Source organism: Sebastes umbrosus, chromosome 7 (assembly GCF_015220745.1).
Source record: "Sebastes umbrosus isolate fSebUmb1 chromosome 7, fSebUmb1.pri, whole genome shotgun sequence".
Taxonomy (NCBI): Eukaryota; Metazoa; Chordata; class Actinopteri; order Perciformes; family Sebastidae; genus Sebastes; species Sebastes umbrosus.
The window spans coordinates 18,331,987-18,352,675 of NC_051275.1; the positions used below are offsets into that span (position 1 = coordinate 18,331,987).

Sequence of the window (20,689 nt, forward strand, 5' to 3'; positions counted from 1 at the left end):
CAGTTTTCATATTCCTCCGCATCACTGAACTGCAAAGATAGACGTCAGTTCATGTAAGGACATTAGCGGGAACAACTGACAAAGTGTGCAGCAAAGAGGATTACTGTAGGTGTTGTATTTCTCAGTTTAGTATTGCGTCTCATTACTCATTCATCATTAATTCATGAGCGAACTATAATTACCGCCTCATGGTTGAATGTCTCCGCCAACCAGTCAAGTTGCAGTTTACATCCATGTCTGTCCAAAATGTCATCACTACAGCATTTTATCCTCTTAGACATTTGTGGGAAATTGTCATAAATTAGAATATGAATTCTTGAGTTATGGCCAAAAGTGTGTTTTGTGAGGTCACAGTGACCTTTAACCACCAAAATCGAGTCAGTTCATCCTTTAGTCCAAGTGGACGTTGACGGATGAAGAACCCAAAAACATAATGCCCCGGCCAAGGTTGTCGCCGGCGCGGAGGCATAAAAAGGGCGAGGGATTGCTGATTTGAATTGGAATTTAAAAATTAATTGTCTCTCTTTTCAAAGAAAGAGAAAATACATCGAGCACACAGTTTTCTTTTGATCATTAAAAGGTACAGTGTGTGGGATTTAGCGGCATCTAGTGGTGTGGTTGCAGATTGCAACCAAGTGAGTACCCCTCCGCTCACTCCGCAACGGTTCCAGGACCAAGGCCATTCGCCTCGCTCAGAAGTCATCCTTACCATAGTAACACTACTTTTGCACTCTGCGGCTCATGTTTCACAAGCATGTCGGAGTTCAGGTAACGTAAAACCTGACTGTTTGGTTTGTCCATTCTGGGCTACTGTAGAAACATGGCAGAGCAACATGGCGGAGGAGGCGAAGAGGACCCGCTCTCTATGTAGATATGAAGGACTCATTCTAAGCTAAGGAAAACTCAACAATTCTTAGTTTCAGGTGATTATACACTAAAACATAGTTATGAATATTATATTCCATTTCAGCTAATAGATCCCCAAAATGTTATACACTGTTCCTTTAAATTGGTTGGATTATTAGATGAATCGATCTAACAATTACAGCTATGTTACAAAAGAGCATATCTCACTTTTCATGGTCCCAACAGGACAGGGCAGAGGAAGAGGAGTTCCAGTGGGGCAGTAGTGTCCGGTGGGGCAAGGGGTGGCATGGGGGTTTAAAGAGCCTTTGGGGCAGTGATATCCTGCAGCACAGGGCCCTGCTGGGGCATCTCCACCAGTCTGGTTACAGTAAGAGCCAGCCTCACAAGGCTGGGGGTAGGAAGAGCCCATAGGACAATAGAAACCTGAAAAATAGCCACAAAAAGTATCACTGAAACAAAAGAACTTCAGCGGAAACAAAAGTCCAATCAGGAGGATTACTTTTCTTAAGAACATACTCCCTCTAGAGATGGAGGATTTTCTTAAACTCTTATTTTCTGCTTCTTTTACAGTTAACACATCATTTTTTTTTTTTGTTCCAGGGAGCAGTAATTACTTTGCTGCCAGAATTTAAATCTGCTCCTTGCTGGTCTGACATCAGCGGTTATTTTAGTACGACTGATTTATGCACACCATCACCCAACCATCTGCAGCTGCTTAAGAGGGAGGTCTAACTCCAACATTTAGCCTTTCAGGTCTTCATATAGGGCAATTATAACCGTCAAGAGTGAGATCCATGTGCGGGAGGTACTCTATTTGAATAACCATCAGCATTTATCTTGTGCTGCTTTTCACAGAGTTACTGTATCAAAGCCTTTTCTGCAATTCTTGACATGTTATTAAAACTAATGATGAAATAAAAAAGTGGGCATTCATACACCTTGTCCCGATTTAACATTTCAAATATCATTAGATTGTTCAAATAAAACCAAGATGAAGTGGTGTTATAGCTGGAATATGCCGCGCAGACTGGACAGATCAGATGAAATCAGTCATATGTCACAGCAATTTCAGTAAATGGGGCTACCATGTCATGAGCATGAAAGATTACATGTGTGCCTGAAGGAACCAAATATCACATCGAGCTCACATGAGTTCACTGTCAGGATTTACCCACCCTTAGGGCATATATCTCCTCTGTAGGTGGAGCAGGAATAATGTGGACTCTTGAGACACGGCAGTGAGTGAGTCACAATATGGTCTGAGTCTGCCCGTGGCGGCGTTTCCGCTTCGATCCAGTTACCGTCTCTCCCTATAATAGAACGTGGCAGATAAAACATGAAAGATGTCTGAGTTAATATCTTTGTCTCGCAGAGGGGAAACCAAAGAGGAGCCACTCTTCTCTCTCTAAATGCTGATTTAACAGTTTAGACTGCCAAGGGGAACAACATCTTTTCTCAACGTAACACTCTAAGGCAATGATTAATTGTAGAATACTTGAGGGGAAGGTCAAGCTGGAAAGCTGCGTCTTTGTGGGACATTTATCACAACATGTAAGGGTTTTGCTCTCTAGTTGAATAGTTTGAAGAAATTGATGTCCTGCTCTTTCAAAAGGAAGCATTTATTGTGTTATTACAAACTCAAGAAACCCATATTTTACCAGAATTACTGGAGCTATTGAAGCAGGACAGATTGTGGATCCAGAGGGCAGCGTCTGTCTTTGCGGTATAAACCTCCAGTATTTCACAAAGACAGCTGAATAAAGAGGGGCTGGCTCGAGGTGTGGGGCTATCTGCACCTCCAGAGCAGAAGAAACCTGCAAAACACAGACCTAACACAAGGAAGTATTAGAAAACAAGCATGGAGTGATTATCTATCTCATATGTCATCTTAGCTGATCACATCATTATTTATTATTAAAAATATATATATATATTAAAAAAAAATATTAAAATAAAAGATTATATATATATATATATATATATATATATATATATATATAATCTTTTTTTTAATCTTTTTTTATAATATTTTTATTTAAAAAGAATATATATATATTTAAAAAATATATATATATATATAATCTTTTTTTTATATTTATTTATGTTTTTGTTTTCTGGAACCTGAACCTGTGCTTGGTTGTGGTGTACAGCTGAAACATGAAATATTGTGGATTTTACACAATCGGCCCTCTATACTCATTGAGCAATGATAAGACTGACTGTCCTTGACTAATGGGAAACCTGGTGAAATCCCCCACCTGTCGGCTGTGAACCTCCAGGGCTGAGGCAGTATTTCCCCGGGGGACAACGGTGGCAGTAAGACGGGGAGGACACTCCAGGCACTGGGAGGAAGCTGCCAGCAGGACAGGGTTTGGGTGACCCACTACCCTGAGGACAGAAGTGTCCCACGGGACAAACATCTCCATAAGGCTGGGAGACAGGGGAAGGCTCAGTGGACCCCAGGGAGCAAAAATGTCCTGTGGTAGACAATCCGATTAGACATCTCACTGACAACACTGCAACATTCAAGGGAAACTGTGGTTTATTACGGTGCAGAAATACAGGAGAGGAAAGGACACTCTTATAGCTTAATTCTCTGACACCATTCCCCCGTGGTGATTCTGTACTGTCAGACCTGGGCTGCAGGGTCCAGACGGCTCTGTCAGAGCACTGCTGTTACAGAAGGAGCCAGAGGGGCAGGGGGAGCAGTCAGTCAGGGACGTCCTGCCAGCTGATGGACTGACACTGCCCACCGGACACGGAGAGGGCACAGATGAACCCTCTGTACAGTAGAAACCTGCCCAAAGGTGCACGTCATCAGTTCACCTTTGTTCCTTTGTGTACATGTGAGTGCACGTGTGAGTTTTTTTAATTACCTGGTGGGCAGGTGTTACACGTGGACTGTCCAGATGAAGATTGAAAAGTGCCAGCACTACAGATGGCCGGCTCAGCACTACCATGTGCGCACGCATGGCCAGACGGGCACTGACATCCTGCAACACAGTCAGATAAAGAAAAGTTCAAACTCAGTTCCTTGTTAACAATGAAATCAAGAGTAATGTGAATATATAGACTATTCTACTAATGTGACGTATCATTTTAAATACATGTATGTGGCAATTAGAATAAAAGAGCAAACAAAAGCATGGCTGCTGCATTTCACCATGCTCAATGTGGTACCATGGAAACAAAGGAATGAAGAAGAAAGTGACTCTGAGCATTATTCGTCCTGTATTGAAATCCTGTGGGAGGCAAAGAGAAGAGAAAGCAGGCTCAGCAGCAGGTGCCCTGACTCTGACAGCAACGACTCTTTATAGGTTCTGGGCCATTTCATGCTCAAATTAGCAAAACGTCTCCTCGATGAAAGGCGAAAAGGGGGTCGAGGATGCCTTTCAAAGAATCTCCAGGTGTGCATGTAATACAAAAGGAGGAGGAGGAAAGCACATCTGAGGCATAGAATCACCTCCATGCTGCATGTAGAGTATGTATGGTTTGTAATGTAATTGATGAGTTCTGCGACACATCCAGAGAACCAGTTAGCTACTACACCAGGTACAAAACAAACTACATAAGGGAGCAGACATTAACAATTCAAATTCATAGAAAAGACTTTAAAGTAACGTATTACAGTTACAATCATTGCTACAAAGGTGTATCCTAAAGGCTTACATACCAGCAGTTAAGGACTGAATAGTTGAAGCTGATCAAAAGAGATAGGAGATAGTTGCTGTCTAATGAAAAACATGAATCTCCAATGTTGGTAATTTTAAGTTTTGCAGATAAACTTAAAAGGTACAGTATGTAGGATTTGGCGGCATCTAGTGGTGTGGTTGCAGATTGCAACCAACTGAGTCCTTATGGCTGGCGGTATCACGGTTTTGCACTCTGCGGCTCACGTGACAACAGTTTCACAAGCGTGTCAGAGTCAGTCTCTCTAGAGCCAGTGTTTGGTTTGTCCATTCTGGGCTACTGCAGAAACATGGTGGAGTAACATGGCGATATGAAGGACTCATTCTAAGCTAATGAAAACACAACTATTCTTAGTTTCAGATGATTAATAATTAATAATAATAAACAACAACCAACTATTGTAGGTTATTGGAAAATGCTTCGTCACAAATCTGAAAACTGTGTATCTTGGCTTGATATTTCAGAGATACATGGTTATCACAGGTCAAGACAAAATGCCATATGGAACATGTTGACAATTTTATTCACTTTACTTCAAAGTACAACCATTTTGGTGTATAGTATTTTGTTCACATTAGAGAATGTGCAATATCATTCATATGTTAAGCTGCACTACGGTACTACCTTTTACAGTGAGTAAAGTAAGTAAAGCTTTGTCTTCTGAACCACTCTATCATGTGAGCATAACCATTTGGAAACCAGACTTACTGTACGTGATCAGACTTTGTGTTAAGAAAATGATGAAGTGCAAAGACTACTGTGGTTAAACCTCAGCTGACCCCTGATGATGTGTGTACTGTACCTGGCTGATGTCCAGACACTGATCCTGTTGGACAGAACCACCCCGGGGGACAGAGAAGGTCGGCAGAGGTCTGAGCCCACGAGGGGCAGTAGGAACCTGGGTAACAAGCTTCACAGTCAGCCGCAGACTCAGCTGCAGACCTCCCCAAGAAAGTGCCTACATTGAGGAGACAAATTATCATGTAAGTAAAAATAATGTCCACTCTACTTCTTTTTCTCTCCCTCTCTCACACACACACATAGACAGAGAAAAAGTAAATAGCATGGCATAATAGTGTCATGTATGCGCAACATAGATGGCCCCTTTTTTCACTTAGTTACGTAGCTAGCTGACTAGAATGACAGTTTTATTGGGCTCCCATTAGGTTTTACAGCCACCTCTAAAGTTCTGGATACATTGAGCCGTTATATTATACCTCTGGGGGCTTTATGGAACTGTACACTACCTTTGGAGACAGTGTAATAAAAGCAAGAGGTCAGACACATACTCAGGGAAATTACAGGCAACTTAATGTATATGTACTTCTGTTTAACATGGCAACAGAAATCATTTCCACTTCTTTCAGAGCTCTGTTTGGATATGTTGGTTTTCTACCTGGAGGACAGGGACTTGGCTTTGCACTCCCTTTAGGACAATAGTGCCCTGTAGGACACACACCACCATGGACCTGACCCGAGGTTGAATCGCCAGGAAGTGGGGAGGACGATGTGGTATCTCCTGTAACTGAGACAATAGACCTTTATTGGATGTCATTACTCATTAGGTTAATGAGCGGACTAAAAGGCCAGGGCCGTTTTTTTGCAATCCCAGGGAAGCAGTGGGGACTGGTAAATGTTCTGTGGAGAACCCCTCCAGCACTGTGGAGTCAAAGGTCATGATAATGTTAAATAAAAACAGAAGTGCATCGAAAGAAAACGGTGCACAGCACAGTGTTTTTCAAGCTTGTGTCAGATTACCCCGTTTGTTTTGTTTTTTTAACATTACAAATACCATTTCTCAAATAAACCAGTTGTGCATTTCCTAACATTACCTAAAGGGCAAGGAGTATCAGCCTGTTACCTGTGGTATTACCCCATGGTGTGGCCGTCCTGGATCCCTCTATGCAGTAGAAGCCTGGGTTGCAGGGCCCAGATGAAGAGGAGAGGCCAACCTCAGCGCAGTAGTGGCCAGACAGACAGGGCTGACATACTTCTACAGAAACGGCCCCTGGAAAAACAGAAATACAACTCATATGTTTGATCAGAAATGACTAAAAGAAAAATGACTTGTTTTCAGTAATTGATTTCTGATGAGGGAGGGTGGGAAATTCTTTCATTGATTACAAAAATTCACCCCAACAGCGCCAATAACTTCAGTTAAAGAGACTGTTTGTAACTTTTTACAGGTATAAATCTACTGGGTCGGGATCCCATGCGCGCTCGCATATGCACGCTCGCGTGTGGCCGGAGTCCTTGCTCCTCTGCATGCCTACCTTCACTCACACATTGCGCGCGTACTTGCTGTCTCGCTCCACCTCTAGACGTGCATGCGCGCACACTACACACTGCAGGAGAGTTAGTAGCTCTGAGAATATCTAGTGAATGTACAGGGGACGTTTGTGTAGAAATAACTGCTGCAGCTCCTCCAGACCAACAGAGGTTTTCCGTGTCTTGTGAAGTGACGGAGCTCCGCAGCGAGAAACGTTATCGTCTCCGACCGGTTGCCGGTGTTTCCCAGCGGGCGCAGTCGGGAGACAATAACGTTTCTTCTCCTGCTTCAGCCCCGGCACCGACCCGCTTTTCCTGGAAAAGCCAACACTGGGATCAGCATTGATTCATGGAGAAACCTTCATCTGGTCAGCTAACATTACTGCCAAGCAGCTGAAATATAGAGTGATATTGTGGTTTTAGCTGACGTGTGTCGCCTCACTGTTTTGAGCGATGCTCGTTCATGTCTACTTAGAGCGAGCAAGCCCGAGCCCGACGCTGACTTTTGTTGACTTAACGGCCACAGATGTCGCTGTTAACAAGCATTTCTGAAAGTTACAAATAGTCCCTTTAAGACAGCCCATTATGTTGAAATGTCCCCACCAGAGTATAGGTGTAATTATTCAGTGTTATCGGTCACCGTGTATGGAGCTGAAGGTGCCTGCAGGGCAGGGTACCATATAGCTGGTACCCTGGGGGCAATAAGACCCTGCAAAGCAGCGGCCTCCTGTCGGGCCCTCCTCTGGCTGGGCAGAAACAGCACCGTGGATACAGAGGTAACTAGGGGCAGCAAGATGATGGAGATGGAGATGATGAGGAGGAGGGGGATTTGGGGTGTAGGAAGTGATAAATGAGAAAGACAGAGGGAGACAGAGCATAAGGGAGGTTTAATTATAGACAAGGGAGATAGAACGAAACAGAAACAGGGATGTCATATCTTTCATAGTCTATCTGTGAACATGATGAGGTATGTGTTCAGTTTGCCTGTGTTTACCCGGGAGAACAGTCCCCAGTGGGAGCAGCCAGTCCAGAGGAACTGCAATATCTCCCTGGAGGGCAGAGCTCGCAGCCCGACTTATTGGACAACCCCATCTGCCTGCTGAAGGCGCCAGCTGGGCATGGGAATGCTACACCAGACTGCGTTCCTGTAGATAAATAGCTTATAATATCTACAGATGGTCCAGAACTAAACATCACAGAGCAGTTTGTGAGGGCCGTCCTTATCTTGATTATGCTCTATAATGGCCATTTGCATAATTAGAAAGCCATTTGCTGTTACAGCCACTTAATCAGGAGTACACACAAAAACGAGCAGTGTCTTGCATGCAATATATAACACATTTTCAGCTAATTAATCAATCTCACAGCATCACTTGTGTCCCATATATATTTATAGCATCATCTGACAACCTTGTGCATTTGTCATGAATGTGTTAGAATAGCTGCATTGTTGTATCCTACCTGGTGGGCAGTAGTGTCCTTTAGGACACAGTGTGGGAGTGGGAGTACTAGACACATGGCCAGTGTCAGCAACCAGTGAGCCAGCGCAGTAAAATCCTGCTGGACATTTAACACACTCTGCCTGTGGAGGGGCACATTACGCACATCATTTTTTTTGCACAGACTAAATACAAAATTAGGACTACAGATGTTCACAAATATAAAACGGACATGTACCATTTCTATGCTTGTGTTGGAGATGATAAAAGCTAAACTATAAACAGTACGCACAGATATTGAAGACAGTCTCAAGAGAGCAATAACTTCCCCCAGAATGTGCAAATAGCAAAGCCTCATGATACATTAAAAGCCCACCTTTTATAGGTCATATACAGTTAGTCAATAGTGCTGTTTTTGATCCAGTTTTAGAGTAAAACATAGTATCAAGCCATATATTGTGTAAAGCAGTAGTGCAGTTAATGTAGGTTATTCTAATTGCATTATATAGTAGTAGTTGGGACAGTAGGACATGTGAGAATACCAGCAGTCTGTTCGTCCTCATCTTCCTCACCTGTCCGGGTAAATCCTGGTAGGTCCCTGGCGAGCAGGGTACCTGCCTATCAGATCCAGGTGGGCACATGTTTCCAGATGAGCAGGGTATAGAGGCCTGCTGGCTGCTGTTTTCTCCACCTGGACAGAAAGAGCCAGCTGGACAGATATGAGAAGGGAAAGAGAGCCCTCTGGTGACACACAGGAAACCTGCAAAGCAAAAGGAACGCTGTTAAGCAGCCGCACATGTCTAGTGAAGGGGATTATCAGTAAATCAAGTTATGTAATGGAAGCTTTATCTTCTGGCAGATAAAAGACAAATTAAACACTAATGCATGCATCATAAATTAGTTCCAACCTGGAGGACAAGGCAGGCAGTCGGAGAGATAACTGTTTCTGGAATTGTTGCTGTAATGTCCTAGGGGACAGGGCAGTGGCGCCGCGGAGCCCTGGGGACAGTAATGACCTTCAGGACATCTGTCACCGGTCGTTCCTCCGTCCTCTGGTGTGGCTAACCGGGCCCCAGAGAGGCAGTAGTACCCTGCACCACACCGGCCTGATGCAACACCCTTCCCAGGGGACAAACAGAAGGAGCCTGGTTTGATAGGAAAAAAAAGAGTGAAATTACCTTGAATTACTCTGCAAAAGAGAAAGTGCAGAACAGGCACTGCATACTGTATTAATCACAGTATTTGTTTGATTATTTCGCTATAGGATAACAGCTGCTTTTTGAAGTATATACTTCAATTTTGTAAATATAGTGTTTAATTACCATTTGCAGTCAAGGTCGTCCTAAACTCTGAGTCAACTACTTAACCTTAAGGAAACTCATAATCATTAGCGGTAAATGGAGTGTGACCTGGAGGACAGGGCAAGCAGTCCTGTGGTTGTGCCATCCGAGTGTGGGGGTTGATGGATCCAGCTGGACACGGGTACTGGTGTTTGGACCAGGTCCCGGACGGGCAGTAATGACCCACTGGACACTCATAAGTCCTCGACAGAGAGCCATTACGGCTGCCAGGACAATAAAAACTATCCAGACAAAACAAGGATGGAATGACTTAGTTCTTGTCTGCTGATGATGACAATGAGGCATAAATATTTGTTATAATAAATGTTTAATGTCCTGATGAAGGTCCTTGTTGACCGAAACGTTGACTAATAAAGCAGAGAAAAGTGTGCAATTAACTTTATTTGAAATGAGGCATAAACAGACCTGAGTCTCTGTGTGTATATGTGTATACAAAATGAGAGGGGAAATCATTTATGCGTGTAAACATGTACTGTATGTATCATGTTTATATGTGAGAATGTCTGTATGTTTACGGTGCAGAGTGACTGTGTGTGGCTGATAAGCGAGCTCACCCCTGGGGACAGGCGCTGCAGCTGGCTCTGCCGTCTTCTGTACTGATGGTTCCCACGGGGCACTGCTGCGGCGCCACCGAGCCCTCAGAACAGTAATAACCTGGTTGTGTGAAAGCAAGAGTCACGAAAGAGACGCACACTCAAGCGCACAAACAGAGACACGCACAGTCCACGGGGGACAGGGGTTCGATTTCCAGTGTCAACAGAGCAGCTACTTATGTTTAGCCCTATTAACTTGGAAGAAGGTTTTGTTTGTTCACAAAACTGCCTCTGGGCTTGTGTGAATGTTCAACTTAATTCTGTGCTTCACAATTCTCATTATCTTTTCATTTCCATACAATAGCATGCAAAGTCAAGCTGTTTGCTGCTGTTTCCTGTCTAAACAAGAGCAACCTGTTTACATTATCCCCATGTTGTTTTGTTTTATTGACTTTAATGACTTTTTCTCTCCCATTTTTGGGGAAAATGAGATACAGATGTCTAAATCGAGAGGGATCTGATCACCTTTTGGGCATGGTCCTCCCTGCCTGTCTCTCAAAGGAGGGTCAGGGCGATCTGCACCCTCCAGACAAAAGAAACCTTCCCAGCATCGTCCTGAAGGCACTGAGAGCCCCGCAGCATCGCAATAGTAACCGGGGAGACATGGCTGGCAATCCTCCTGAGAGAGGAAATAAGAGAGACAAAGAGAGAGGAAGGAAAAGGAAGAGAGAGAGAGCGAGAGAGAGGCTGTGAGAAAATGAAAAAAAAAAGAGAGTGGCTCATTGCAACATTGATTTGGGATTAGACATTGATTGGCTGTCACAATAAAAGACAGAGAAAACATTGTATACATACTGTATAGAGCTGGTGTACTGTAGCAGGACTGCAGACCATAACTTGTTTTTAAAGTATATTATAAAGTGTTATAGACCTCCCACAGTGTTCAATATTAAATAATAATAAATAATGGAATGTAAATAAGAAATTAAGCAAATAAGACATAATATGAAATAAATAACAGATAAACAATAAATACAGACAAAATATATGACCATGAAACTGTGAAATAATCCAATAAGATTTTTAAAGGTCAGCTCATTATTATGATTGTTTCTGCTTCTTTTCACATTGACAGCAGCAAGGTCAGCCTTTATATCACAATACCATTTCATTTCATAATATCGTTGGTCTGTCAATCAAGACAAACAGGGCAGAGCCAGTTATGCAACTGGCTGTTGCCAACATCTGTATGAACATACAGTATACCACATTTTGTCTGTATTTATATTCATATGATTCTAATAGTTCATGTCTTATGAACCACAAAACATCTTGAATTATGCACAGAATTTCACAATTCACAAAACAAAAGAGAAAAAAAATCATTACACAAAATTTGCCAATTCTAAGCAAAATGATATCCTGTTGTTACTTTGAGGAGAAAACTCTCAACCGTTATCAAGGAGACATGTGGGTGCAATATTGAGTCAAAGTGACCTGGGAGACTAATTTGGTGCGATTAGAAAAGGTTCCACGTGGACAGGGCAGAGGATGGACGGTGGCCTGGGGGCAGTAATGACCGGCAGGACATGGCCCTCCCTCTTCTGGTGAGAGACACAGAGGACAAAGCTGCCATTTGTCAACCCTCTCAAAATAGGAATACTGATGGAGAACCACTTCCTTAGATAGGCTGACAATTACATTTACTCACATATATTAGTAAGAACATTACACGTATTGTCAGACTGTGTGAACATGCAGTGCATGTCTGGTAAAGATGTTTGTTTACCTGCAGCCTGTGAGAGAGGATGTGGAGAGGTGTTTCCATGTGAGCAGTAATATCCTTCCCGACATGGTCCAGTGACAGCTGTGCCATTTCTGGAAGAGCAGTAATGGCCGCTGTCACACCGCCTGCATTGAGACACAGACCAGTAGCCAGGGTCAGGACCGTAACTTCCCTCTGGACAGCCTCTTAAGTCAAAGCCAGTTCCTTCAGGGCAGTAAAAGCCTGCAGGCCGCAGAGCAAACACAAGGAAATGCATTAATATGAAGGATATAAAAAGTTAAATTGATAGCTAATTGCATCAGTGTGTTTCAGTTTCTTTGGATAATACTTTGCTTGATGACTTCATTAAATTAGCATACAACTGAAAATGTGTTTTTAAAATGGTTTTAGGGGCATACAAACAGCTGCAACACACACCTGCAGGACACAAGTAAAGAGAGCCAGACACACAGTACCAGCCTGGCACACAGGGTTCACACTGGGTAGCATGTGTGACAGCAACATATGTCCCTGGATCACACGGCACGGGTTGAACAGTTCCGTCTGGGCAGTAGTAACCCTCAGGACAAGGTCCCCCTGTAAGTCCATCAGTAGGGGTGGATGTGACGGCTCCCTCTACACAGTAATATCTGCATAAGGAACATGAGAGCATGACAACTCTATAACAGGATGAAAATGAGGAAGTCTTAAACAATAACAAGGACACAAGTAAAATGTATTTGTAAAGTTCATCAGAGTCTGTTGTACCCCCCACTGCAGGGTCCACTAGGTCTAGTGAGGCCGTTAGAGTCACAGTAAAACCCCCCCAGACAGGGTTTGCAGTCCTCCTGTATACGCAGGCCTGAGCTGTTTGACCAGCTTCCTTCAGGGCAGGCCACGGGAGCTGTGGTGCCTGTAAAAATGACACAAACATCAACTCATATTATGCAGAACATGATGAAAAGACTATTAAAAGGTGACATGACAGTTATTGGGTTTGGCGATACAATATACTGTAACAATGTTTTACACACTGTAAGAAGGGTTTAAGTACAGCTAAATTAAGTGAGACACTCAAGCACCCATTGTTGCGTGCAGCGTTGAACAACTCAGGAAAAAGCAGCATTTTTAAAGGCACGGGTCAGTGCCCCGAGTCAGAAGGAACAAGTGTACAAATTAATTTGAAGAAAAAACTGTTACAAAGTTACAAGATAAATGTTGTCAGTACTTCCTGTAGGCCACCAAATGGTAATTAGCATGAATAAAACATCGTAGCCCTCGGATATAATGGGCTAGAATGTTAATAGCCTCACGCAGTATAAATTTGGTTATATTAGCCTATAAAACAAGCTGCATCAGCGTTGGATTACAACAAAACATTAGTCTGCAACTTAAAAAAAATAAATCCCAGGTATCAACAGTAAAGCAGCACTGAAGCAGCTGGATGATCGCTTATTAAAAGGAGGACAAGCCAGTAACCTGAGGGGCAGTATTGACCAGGTGGACATAGGGAACCTGAGAGTCCATCCAGTGGGCTGGGAGAGGATGCTCCCTCTCTACACCAAAAACCAGCCAGGCATGGTCCTACAGTATAGGAAGAAGACAACAACACATAATCATCATACAGTATTGTAGATACATCTACAGCTCCACAGTACGTGCTACAGACAACAACATCACCCAAATTAGCTATATATCAACCCTGTATCACGCCAACGCGTGTAATAGACCCACCTGTCCACCAGACCGACACTGACACACTGTCCGTGTCACGTTTTGCATTGCGGAGGAGTGAATATTACACACTTGTATGAAGGTGTCACTTAGGTTTAGGCAACAAAACCATGTAGTTTACACACCTATTTTAGGGCCAACCATGATGTTTTTCCTAAACCTAACTACCGGTAAGTACAATGGAAACAACATAAGTATGGTAACACGTCACAAACGTCCCTAACGTAACTTATAAAGCAAAACATCGGTCTCATGAGCAGTCTTTCTCACTTTTTATTCTACATCACTATAGCTCTGAGCGTAGCATATTCACACGGATGCATTTACATTGCAGTACAGACTACATGGTGTGAACATGACACGCCTAAAGCAAGAACAGCATTCTTATTACACGCTTTTGCCTTATCGCCTCATTCACACAGTGGAAGCTTGTTGGAATTACAGTAAAATTGTTCTGTATAAATGAAAGTTTAAACACACTATGGACGCACATGGGAATATTTGAATATTAATTTCCTCATCGGACTTAATCATTGTAAAAATTCAACCATCATCACATGCAAAGCAGGATCTACTACTGCTGGAAATAACAGTGAAAAGAAATGAAGAGAAGAGAATAGTAAGAAGAGGTCTCCCTCTGTCTCACCTGCCGGCTCTGACAGTCCCACAGAAGGACAGTACTGCCCAGCAGCGCATGGCGTGCAGCTTGCGAGGCTGTGAGTCCGCTGTCTCGGGTTGAAGGAGCCTATGGGGCAGGGGTGTTGGTTGGGCAGGGCCGTACCTGCAAGGCAGTAGTGTCCTTTAGGGCAAGGCCTCGGATAAGAGGCATTGGCTAGTCGCAAATCACAGTAGTAACCTTGAAAGAAGAAAAATGCATGTTTTTAAATCAGCACTGTCAGAATGGGAAAGACATAAATAATGGAATATTAAACACTTATTCCTATTATTTGTAGAATACTTCTTGCAACAAACTTGCAAAGTGCAGTGTAATAAATGGAACAGATGCATTGGAACGAGCCATCAACGTCAATAAATAAAACACTTGCTGGGGTGCTTGAGAGCTGTTTTCATTACAGCCTGTTCAGCGAAACATAAATGGCACGAGGTCAAACAACAGTGTTTAAAAAAAGAAAATAAATATATGATTCTGCGGAGACGCCTACCTGCCTCACAGACAGCACAGGCTGCCTGTTTCTCTCTGTCCTGGTAGGTTCCTGATGGGCAGGGCGCTGGAGCTGCACTGCCCTGTGAGCAGAAGTGGTCTGGAGGACATGGCAGAGCTGTAGCCACCATCTGACCAGGTGGACACCAATAGCCTATATCAAGGTGACAAGAGTCACAATACAGTAAAGTGTGCGAGGAGGCTGAAGCAGAACAAGGAATGAATCTACCGCATACCTTTATGAAACAGGCAACTGCCAAAATCTTCACTTTTATAATACCAATGAATGATGACACAGTGTATGTACTGACCTTGGCTGCAGGGTCCAGTCGGAGCCCTGAGACCTGCTCCTCCACAGTAGAAACCTGCGGTACAGGGCTGACAGCCAGCCTCACTGTTTAGGCCTGGCACTGAGGAGAATGCACCAGCTGGACACAACTCTGGCTTTCCTGATGCCTCAACTGAAAGAGAGAAATAGTTGAAGTAGTCATTCATTCAGCCATCCATTCATTCATTGCTGTATGGCGAGAAAGGTTCTACCGGGATACATTCAGCAAAAAGTGTGGAGACACCCTACACAGATCAACAGTTTATCGACTAGGCAAACAAAAATAGACACAAGATGACTCATACCCATGGGTAATTTAGGGTGTCCACTCCACCTGAGTCATAGCTAAAGCTACTTTAGAGTCTCAAGTCCACCTAATTTGCATGTCTTTGGGCTGTGGGAAGAAGTTGGAGAATCATAACAAAACCCCAAGGTTAAAGGCTGGGGGCGTCGTGCTATAAAAACAATTCCAATCAATTCCAAAGAGCTGACCTTTACAAAGTCTTATCATATCTTATTTTATATTCAGATTCTTATACTGCACTATGTTGGTATATGATGCCCAGTTTATATAAATTACTTATTTGATGGTCTCAGTTTCTCTCAACACCCCCAGTCTACTTCTGCTTAAGGCTATGTTGACCTACAATATACAGTATATATATATATAGAGAGAGAAAGAGATTCAAAAGTAAGCATTATGCCAGACATCTGTGGACCCGATGTACTGTCCATTTCACCCAGCACTTTACTTTACTTTATTAATATGCTTAAAAACTTTGTTGGCAAGTTAGTAATACAACCGTTCCAAGGCAGTAAAGCAGGGCTTACCACAGTATGCCCCAGGTGGACAGATGCTGCCTGTTTCTCCATCTGTTGGTCTAGCCTCAGTGGCTCCTCCTATACAGTAATACCCAGGGAAGCAGGGACCCATCGGCAGAGCCAAACCTTTTGAGCAACACAAATGCATTTGTTATGTGCATTTCACATATCGAAAAATCTTATGTATAAGTTGGCTTTAGACTCCTTCTGCAGAAAAATGTGTGCGCCCCCCAAAAGGCCTAGAGTTGCCTTATCTACTCGGTCACTCTTAAAATATACTGTACCATCGTCTGAATAAAACGCTATTTGTAATATTTGGTGTAAAATATGGCATAATATATTCAAAATATATTATGAAATGTAACAATTATTGATGTTGGGTAAGGCAATATACAGTCATACTTTGTAATATAATTCCTTAGCAAAAACTGCAACGTGTATTTCTGTGCATTCAAATATATGGTTAAGATATTGCAGTAAATATTTCAATATACTTCTAAATATGCTTTATAATGATAGATCAGTGAATGTCAAACAGTTAAATGTAACCTCACATGCCTTGGAGTTAAAGGTACAGTGTGTATGATTTGGCAGCATCTAGTGGTGTAGTTGCAGATTGCAATCAACTGAGTACCCCTCCACTCACTCCTCCCTTTCCAAGACTGTGGTAACGTGAGCCACAGAGTGATTTAGAGGCCATCCCTATCATAATAACACTACTTTAGGAGCAAAGGAAGTCAAACGGCGGCTGGCGGCACCACGGTTTTGCACTCTGCGGCTCACGTTACCGCAGTTTCACAAGCGTGTATAAGAACTACAGTGACCTTCAGATAATGTAAAAACGTGAAAGGCTCTCTCTAGAGCCAGTGTTTGGTTTGTCCGTTCTGGACATGAGAGATAGATATCAAGGGATTATTCTAAGCTAACAAAAACACAACGATTCTTAGTTCAGGTGAATATACACTAATGAAAACACAGTTATGAATATTATTCTATTTTCTGCTAATAGATCCCCCGAAATGTTACACACTGTTCCTTTAAAGGTGCTGATCATGAACAGCACAGTCTTTAGTTCGTGCCTGGCTTTGGAGCTCTATCATGCAGATACACTTCATAAACAAACGCTACAATATGTTAACTGTTTGGTTTCACTGTTTACTGAGTGAGAACTTGTTGTGTTCTCACGTTACTGTGAACTTATACCGATTGTAGACTAGTGGCTTGTGTGCATGAGCAGGCTGTATCAGTGTCCAAATACCTGAGATGTTACAGAAGGTTCCAGGTGGACAAGGCAGAGGCTCTGAGCTACCTAAGGGGCAGTAAAAGCCCACCTGGCAGCGCCCCCCTGTGGATGTAGCTGGACAAAGACAGTTGGCATTTGTGTAATTGTCCAGATCAAAAGGCTGCGAGTTCCACGCTGCTGACACACAGAACCAACCTGAGAGGAACAGACGTAGCAAAGACAAGAGTGGGAAACAATGAAAATGATGTACTGACTGTTTTGACTGCTGTCTATCTCTGTGATATACAAACACTCACGCTGCTGACATGAAATAGAATCAATGAAGACATCAAACTATAACTTTCTCAGCACAGGGTGGAAAAAGACACTGCACAGAGCAGGAAGACAGCCATACAGAGCAAGGTGAAAGAGATGAGTCATTGATGAGAACAAACCAGGTAGCCGCTGCTCTAATATCTGCCTGAGTCGTGTGCGTGCATTAGATAGTTGGCATATGGAGCCAGGCTGTTTGGCGCCTTTGTACATAAATAAATAATATACAGGGGATTATCTAAAAGCTGCTGCTGTTGCTGAAATGCAGGAATAAAACTGTAAAGAGAGGAGAAGTAAAATGACTGATGGGGCTGGTGTTGAATTGTGATGTTTCGTGCTTAATGTGCACTCTTTGTTCCCTACCCGCGAGTCTTCTAGACTGCTTTAGACTGGCTTGCTGACCCCTGGAGACAATAAAGGCTGGCGCAAAGGACAAAGTCCTGACACGGAGAAACCAGGCTGTATGGATGTGATTGTGTCTTTGGAAGAAATAAACAAAGGCACTATTACTGACCAGCCTTGCATTTCCCAGACACTTTGGTCAGCCTCTCCTTCTCACAGTAGTGTCCTGGAGGACAAGGCAGGCAGCTGTCCAGACTCTGAGTCATGGGCTCTGGGTTGTAGTATCCACGAGGACAGGGAAACTGGGTGGCATGCCTTGTACCTATAAATACAATACAATTTGATTTCAAACAAGTGCTACATGCCATGTCGGTGTTTTAAATACTATACATTTGCACTTGTATTGTAAAAGCTGAAGGAAATCAAAGCAGAAACAATCTTTAAAGGGACTGTTTGTAACTTTTTAAGCGTATAAATGTACCGGGTCGGGACACATGCGCGCACGCATATGCGCGCTCGCGTGTGGCTGAAGTCTCTGCTCCTCTGCCTGCTTGCCTTCACTCACACACACCGCGCGCGTTCTCGCTGTCTCGCTCCACCTCTAGACGTGAACGGGCGCACACTACACACTGCAGAGGAGTTAGTAGCTCTGAGAATATCTAGTGAATGTACAGTGGACGTTTGTGCGGAAATAAATGCTACAGCTCCTCCAGACCAACAGAGGTTTTCCGTGTCTTGTGAAGTGACGGGGCTCTGCAGCAAGAAACGTTATCATTGGCACCTTGTCGGAGGCGATAACGTTTCTCTTCCTGCTTCAGCCTCAAAGTCAACACTAGGATCAGCAGGGATTCATGGAGAGACCTTCGTCTGGTCAGCTAACATTACTGCCAAGCAGGTGAAATATAGAGTGATATTGTGGTTTTAGCTGACATGTGTCGCCTCACTGTATTGAGCGATGCTCATTCATGTCTATTTAGAGCAAGCAAGCGCGAGCCAGATGCTGACTTTCGTTGATTTCACGGCCACAGGTGTCGCTGTTAACAAGCATTTCTGAAAGTTACAAATAGTCCCTTTAAGTACAACAACAAGCTCCGAGATAGTGACTGAGAGCGTTTTGGTCGAGTCTACCATCGGGGCAGTAGAAGCCAGGGGGACAGGGGAACTTGGTGAAGTCGCCAGTCTTTTCTGGACAGTAGTAGCCAGCAGGGCAGCGGGAACACACCGCCTGGCCTGTGAGGTTGGTGTAGGCCCCAGCTGGGCAGGGCACTGAGCTCGCGGTACCCTCGGGGCAGTAATGAGCTGGTGGGCAAAGACCTCCTTCTGAGCCTGGAGAGGAAAAAACAATTAGATGTGGTGAATTACTGAGATTATGACTGCTAAGCTCTTAATGTGATGAATCATGTGATAAACCCTGATTAATTCAGTAATCATTCGTTCAACAAAACACCCTCACACATTCAGACTCCCTGCATTCATCAGCATCTGTTTCTCTTCGATATGATGCTTATTCATAGGATGTTTTTCTCCACACATTATATATTAGCCCTGCTCTCCACTATTTCATTTCATGTATGAACTACATTCATTATGAATCATTAATTAATTAACAGTGAAATCCTAGTATTGATAATTAAAAGTGGTCGAAACCAGGTTCATTTTGCATTATCCAACAAGCACAATGAAATTAACTTCTCATGAATAAAAATAAAAACACAATATTTTTGTCATTCTACCTGTAGCTGTTGTGTCTCCCCCTGGACAGTAAAATCCTGCCTGACACAGTCCAGATGGACGTGTGAGACCTGCAGCGCCACAGAACTGACCCGCTGGACATGGACTACAGCCAGTGTCGTCTGTCAGATGAAGACTGCAACCATACCATGTGTAAACACACACAAACGTATACAGTTACACAACAAAACAAAAGGCTTTACTGCTTACTAAGTGTGTAATATTTGGGTCCACCAACCTGTCAGAGTAGGTTCCTGGTGGACAGGGCAATGGGAGACTGGTCCCCTCAGGACAGTACTTCCCCTCAGGACAGGCTCCTCCAACTCCTGTGCTGAAGTTACCGTCTGGATTCTGAAAGTTCACACCTTGACAAGTCGCACATTTTAAGGTAAGTTTAGTTGTCCAATTCAGTTTAGCAGCACACTGGCCCTTTTGTACAGTATCAGGTCTTTAGGTTATAATGATAAATGAGAATATTGCTGTTAAAAGTCCCCAGAAAGATCATATGACCACACCTGAGGCAGTGAGGATAAAACAAACGCTCCTGTCTGGAAAGGAACCGCCGCCATCAGGTGCAATCACTTCCACTCAATGAGAGGCTATACGCTGCTTTCCTTACTTTCTTCTTTTTGACCTCTGACCTCTGACCTTTGACCTCTAAAACCACACAGACATAGGCAAAGAAATAAATAAGGAATCTGCCTCTGAATAAACTGCTAAAAACTAAATAAACTGCTCCGCTTCTCATTCTGTTGCTCATGTCATTAAGCCAAGGCCAGTGTATTCCTGTCCAACAAAATGGTCCTTCGAGCCAGAGTCAATGGAGTGGAAGTGATTGCACCTGAGCGCGGGCGGTTCTTTTCCAGACAGGAGTATTTTGTTTTATCCTCTCTGCCTCAGGTGTGGTCATATGATCTTTCTGGGGACTTTTGACAATTGCCATTATCACAACTGCGCTAGTATCATACATGTAGTGTACCTGCTATGCAGTAGTAACCAGCTTGACAGGGTCCAGTAGGTTCAAACAGGCCCCAGTCCTCACAGTAGAAGCCTGTTAACACAGCATGAAGAATTGAAAACAAGCACTGCAGT

At 43.4% G+C, this 20,689-nt stretch overlaps 1 protein-coding gene across 1 annotated transcript in view; it reads right to left on the reverse strand.

Moving 5' to 3' along the window:
- Positions 1 to 20,689, reverse strand: part of LOC119491617 (zonadhesin) — a 47,538-nt gene that overhangs the window by 25,718 nt on the left and 1,131 nt on the right. The window contains exons 4-35 of the mRNA XM_037775764.1: positions 20,577 to 20,648; positions 19,836 to 19,962; positions 19,600 to 19,733; positions 18,995 to 19,192; positions 18,039 to 18,188; positions 17,228 to 17,407; positions 15,979 to 16,095; positions 15,131 to 15,280; positions 14,821 to 14,973; positions 14,304 to 14,513; positions 13,403 to 13,507; positions 12,692 to 12,836; positions 12,362 to 12,573; positions 11,948 to 12,166; positions 11,656 to 11,762; positions 10,684 to 10,837; positions 10,180 to 10,279; positions 9,674 to 9,846; positions 9,173 to 9,409; positions 8,837 to 9,024; positions 8,287 to 8,407; positions 7,820 to 7,970; positions 7,466 to 7,605; positions 6,419 to 6,565; positions 5,954 to 6,082; positions 5,360 to 5,515; positions 3,744 to 3,860; positions 3,503 to 3,664; positions 3,126 to 3,344; positions 2,526 to 2,696; positions 2,043 to 2,177; positions 1,075 to 1,290 (exon numbers count right to left, since the gene is read on the reverse strand). Of these exons, the coding sequence (XP_037631692.1) occupies positions 1,075 to 1,290; positions 2,043 to 2,177; positions 2,526 to 2,696; positions 3,126 to 3,344; positions 3,503 to 3,664; positions 3,744 to 3,860; positions 5,360 to 5,515; positions 5,954 to 6,082; positions 6,419 to 6,565; positions 7,466 to 7,605; positions 7,820 to 7,970; positions 8,287 to 8,407; positions 8,837 to 9,024; positions 9,173 to 9,409; positions 9,674 to 9,846; positions 10,180 to 10,279; positions 10,684 to 10,837; positions 11,656 to 11,762; positions 11,948 to 12,166; positions 12,362 to 12,573; positions 12,692 to 12,836; positions 13,403 to 13,507; positions 14,304 to 14,513; positions 14,821 to 14,973; positions 15,131 to 15,280; positions 15,979 to 16,095; positions 17,228 to 17,407; positions 18,039 to 18,188; positions 18,995 to 19,192; positions 19,600 to 19,733; positions 19,836 to 19,962; positions 20,577 to 20,648 (4,995 nt within the window). The remainder of the gene's footprint in view (positions 1 to 1,074; positions 1,291 to 2,042; positions 2,178 to 2,525; positions 2,697 to 3,125; positions 3,345 to 3,502; positions 3,665 to 3,743; positions 3,861 to 5,359; positions 5,516 to 5,953; positions 6,083 to 6,418; positions 6,566 to 7,465; positions 7,606 to 7,819; positions 7,971 to 8,286; positions 8,408 to 8,836; positions 9,025 to 9,172; positions 9,410 to 9,673; positions 9,847 to 10,179; positions 10,280 to 10,683; positions 10,838 to 11,655; positions 11,763 to 11,947; positions 12,167 to 12,361; positions 12,574 to 12,691; positions 12,837 to 13,402; positions 13,508 to 14,303; positions 14,514 to 14,820; positions 14,974 to 15,130; positions 15,281 to 15,978; positions 16,096 to 17,227; positions 17,408 to 18,038; positions 18,189 to 18,994; positions 19,193 to 19,599; positions 19,734 to 19,835; positions 19,963 to 20,576; positions 20,649 to 20,689) is intronic.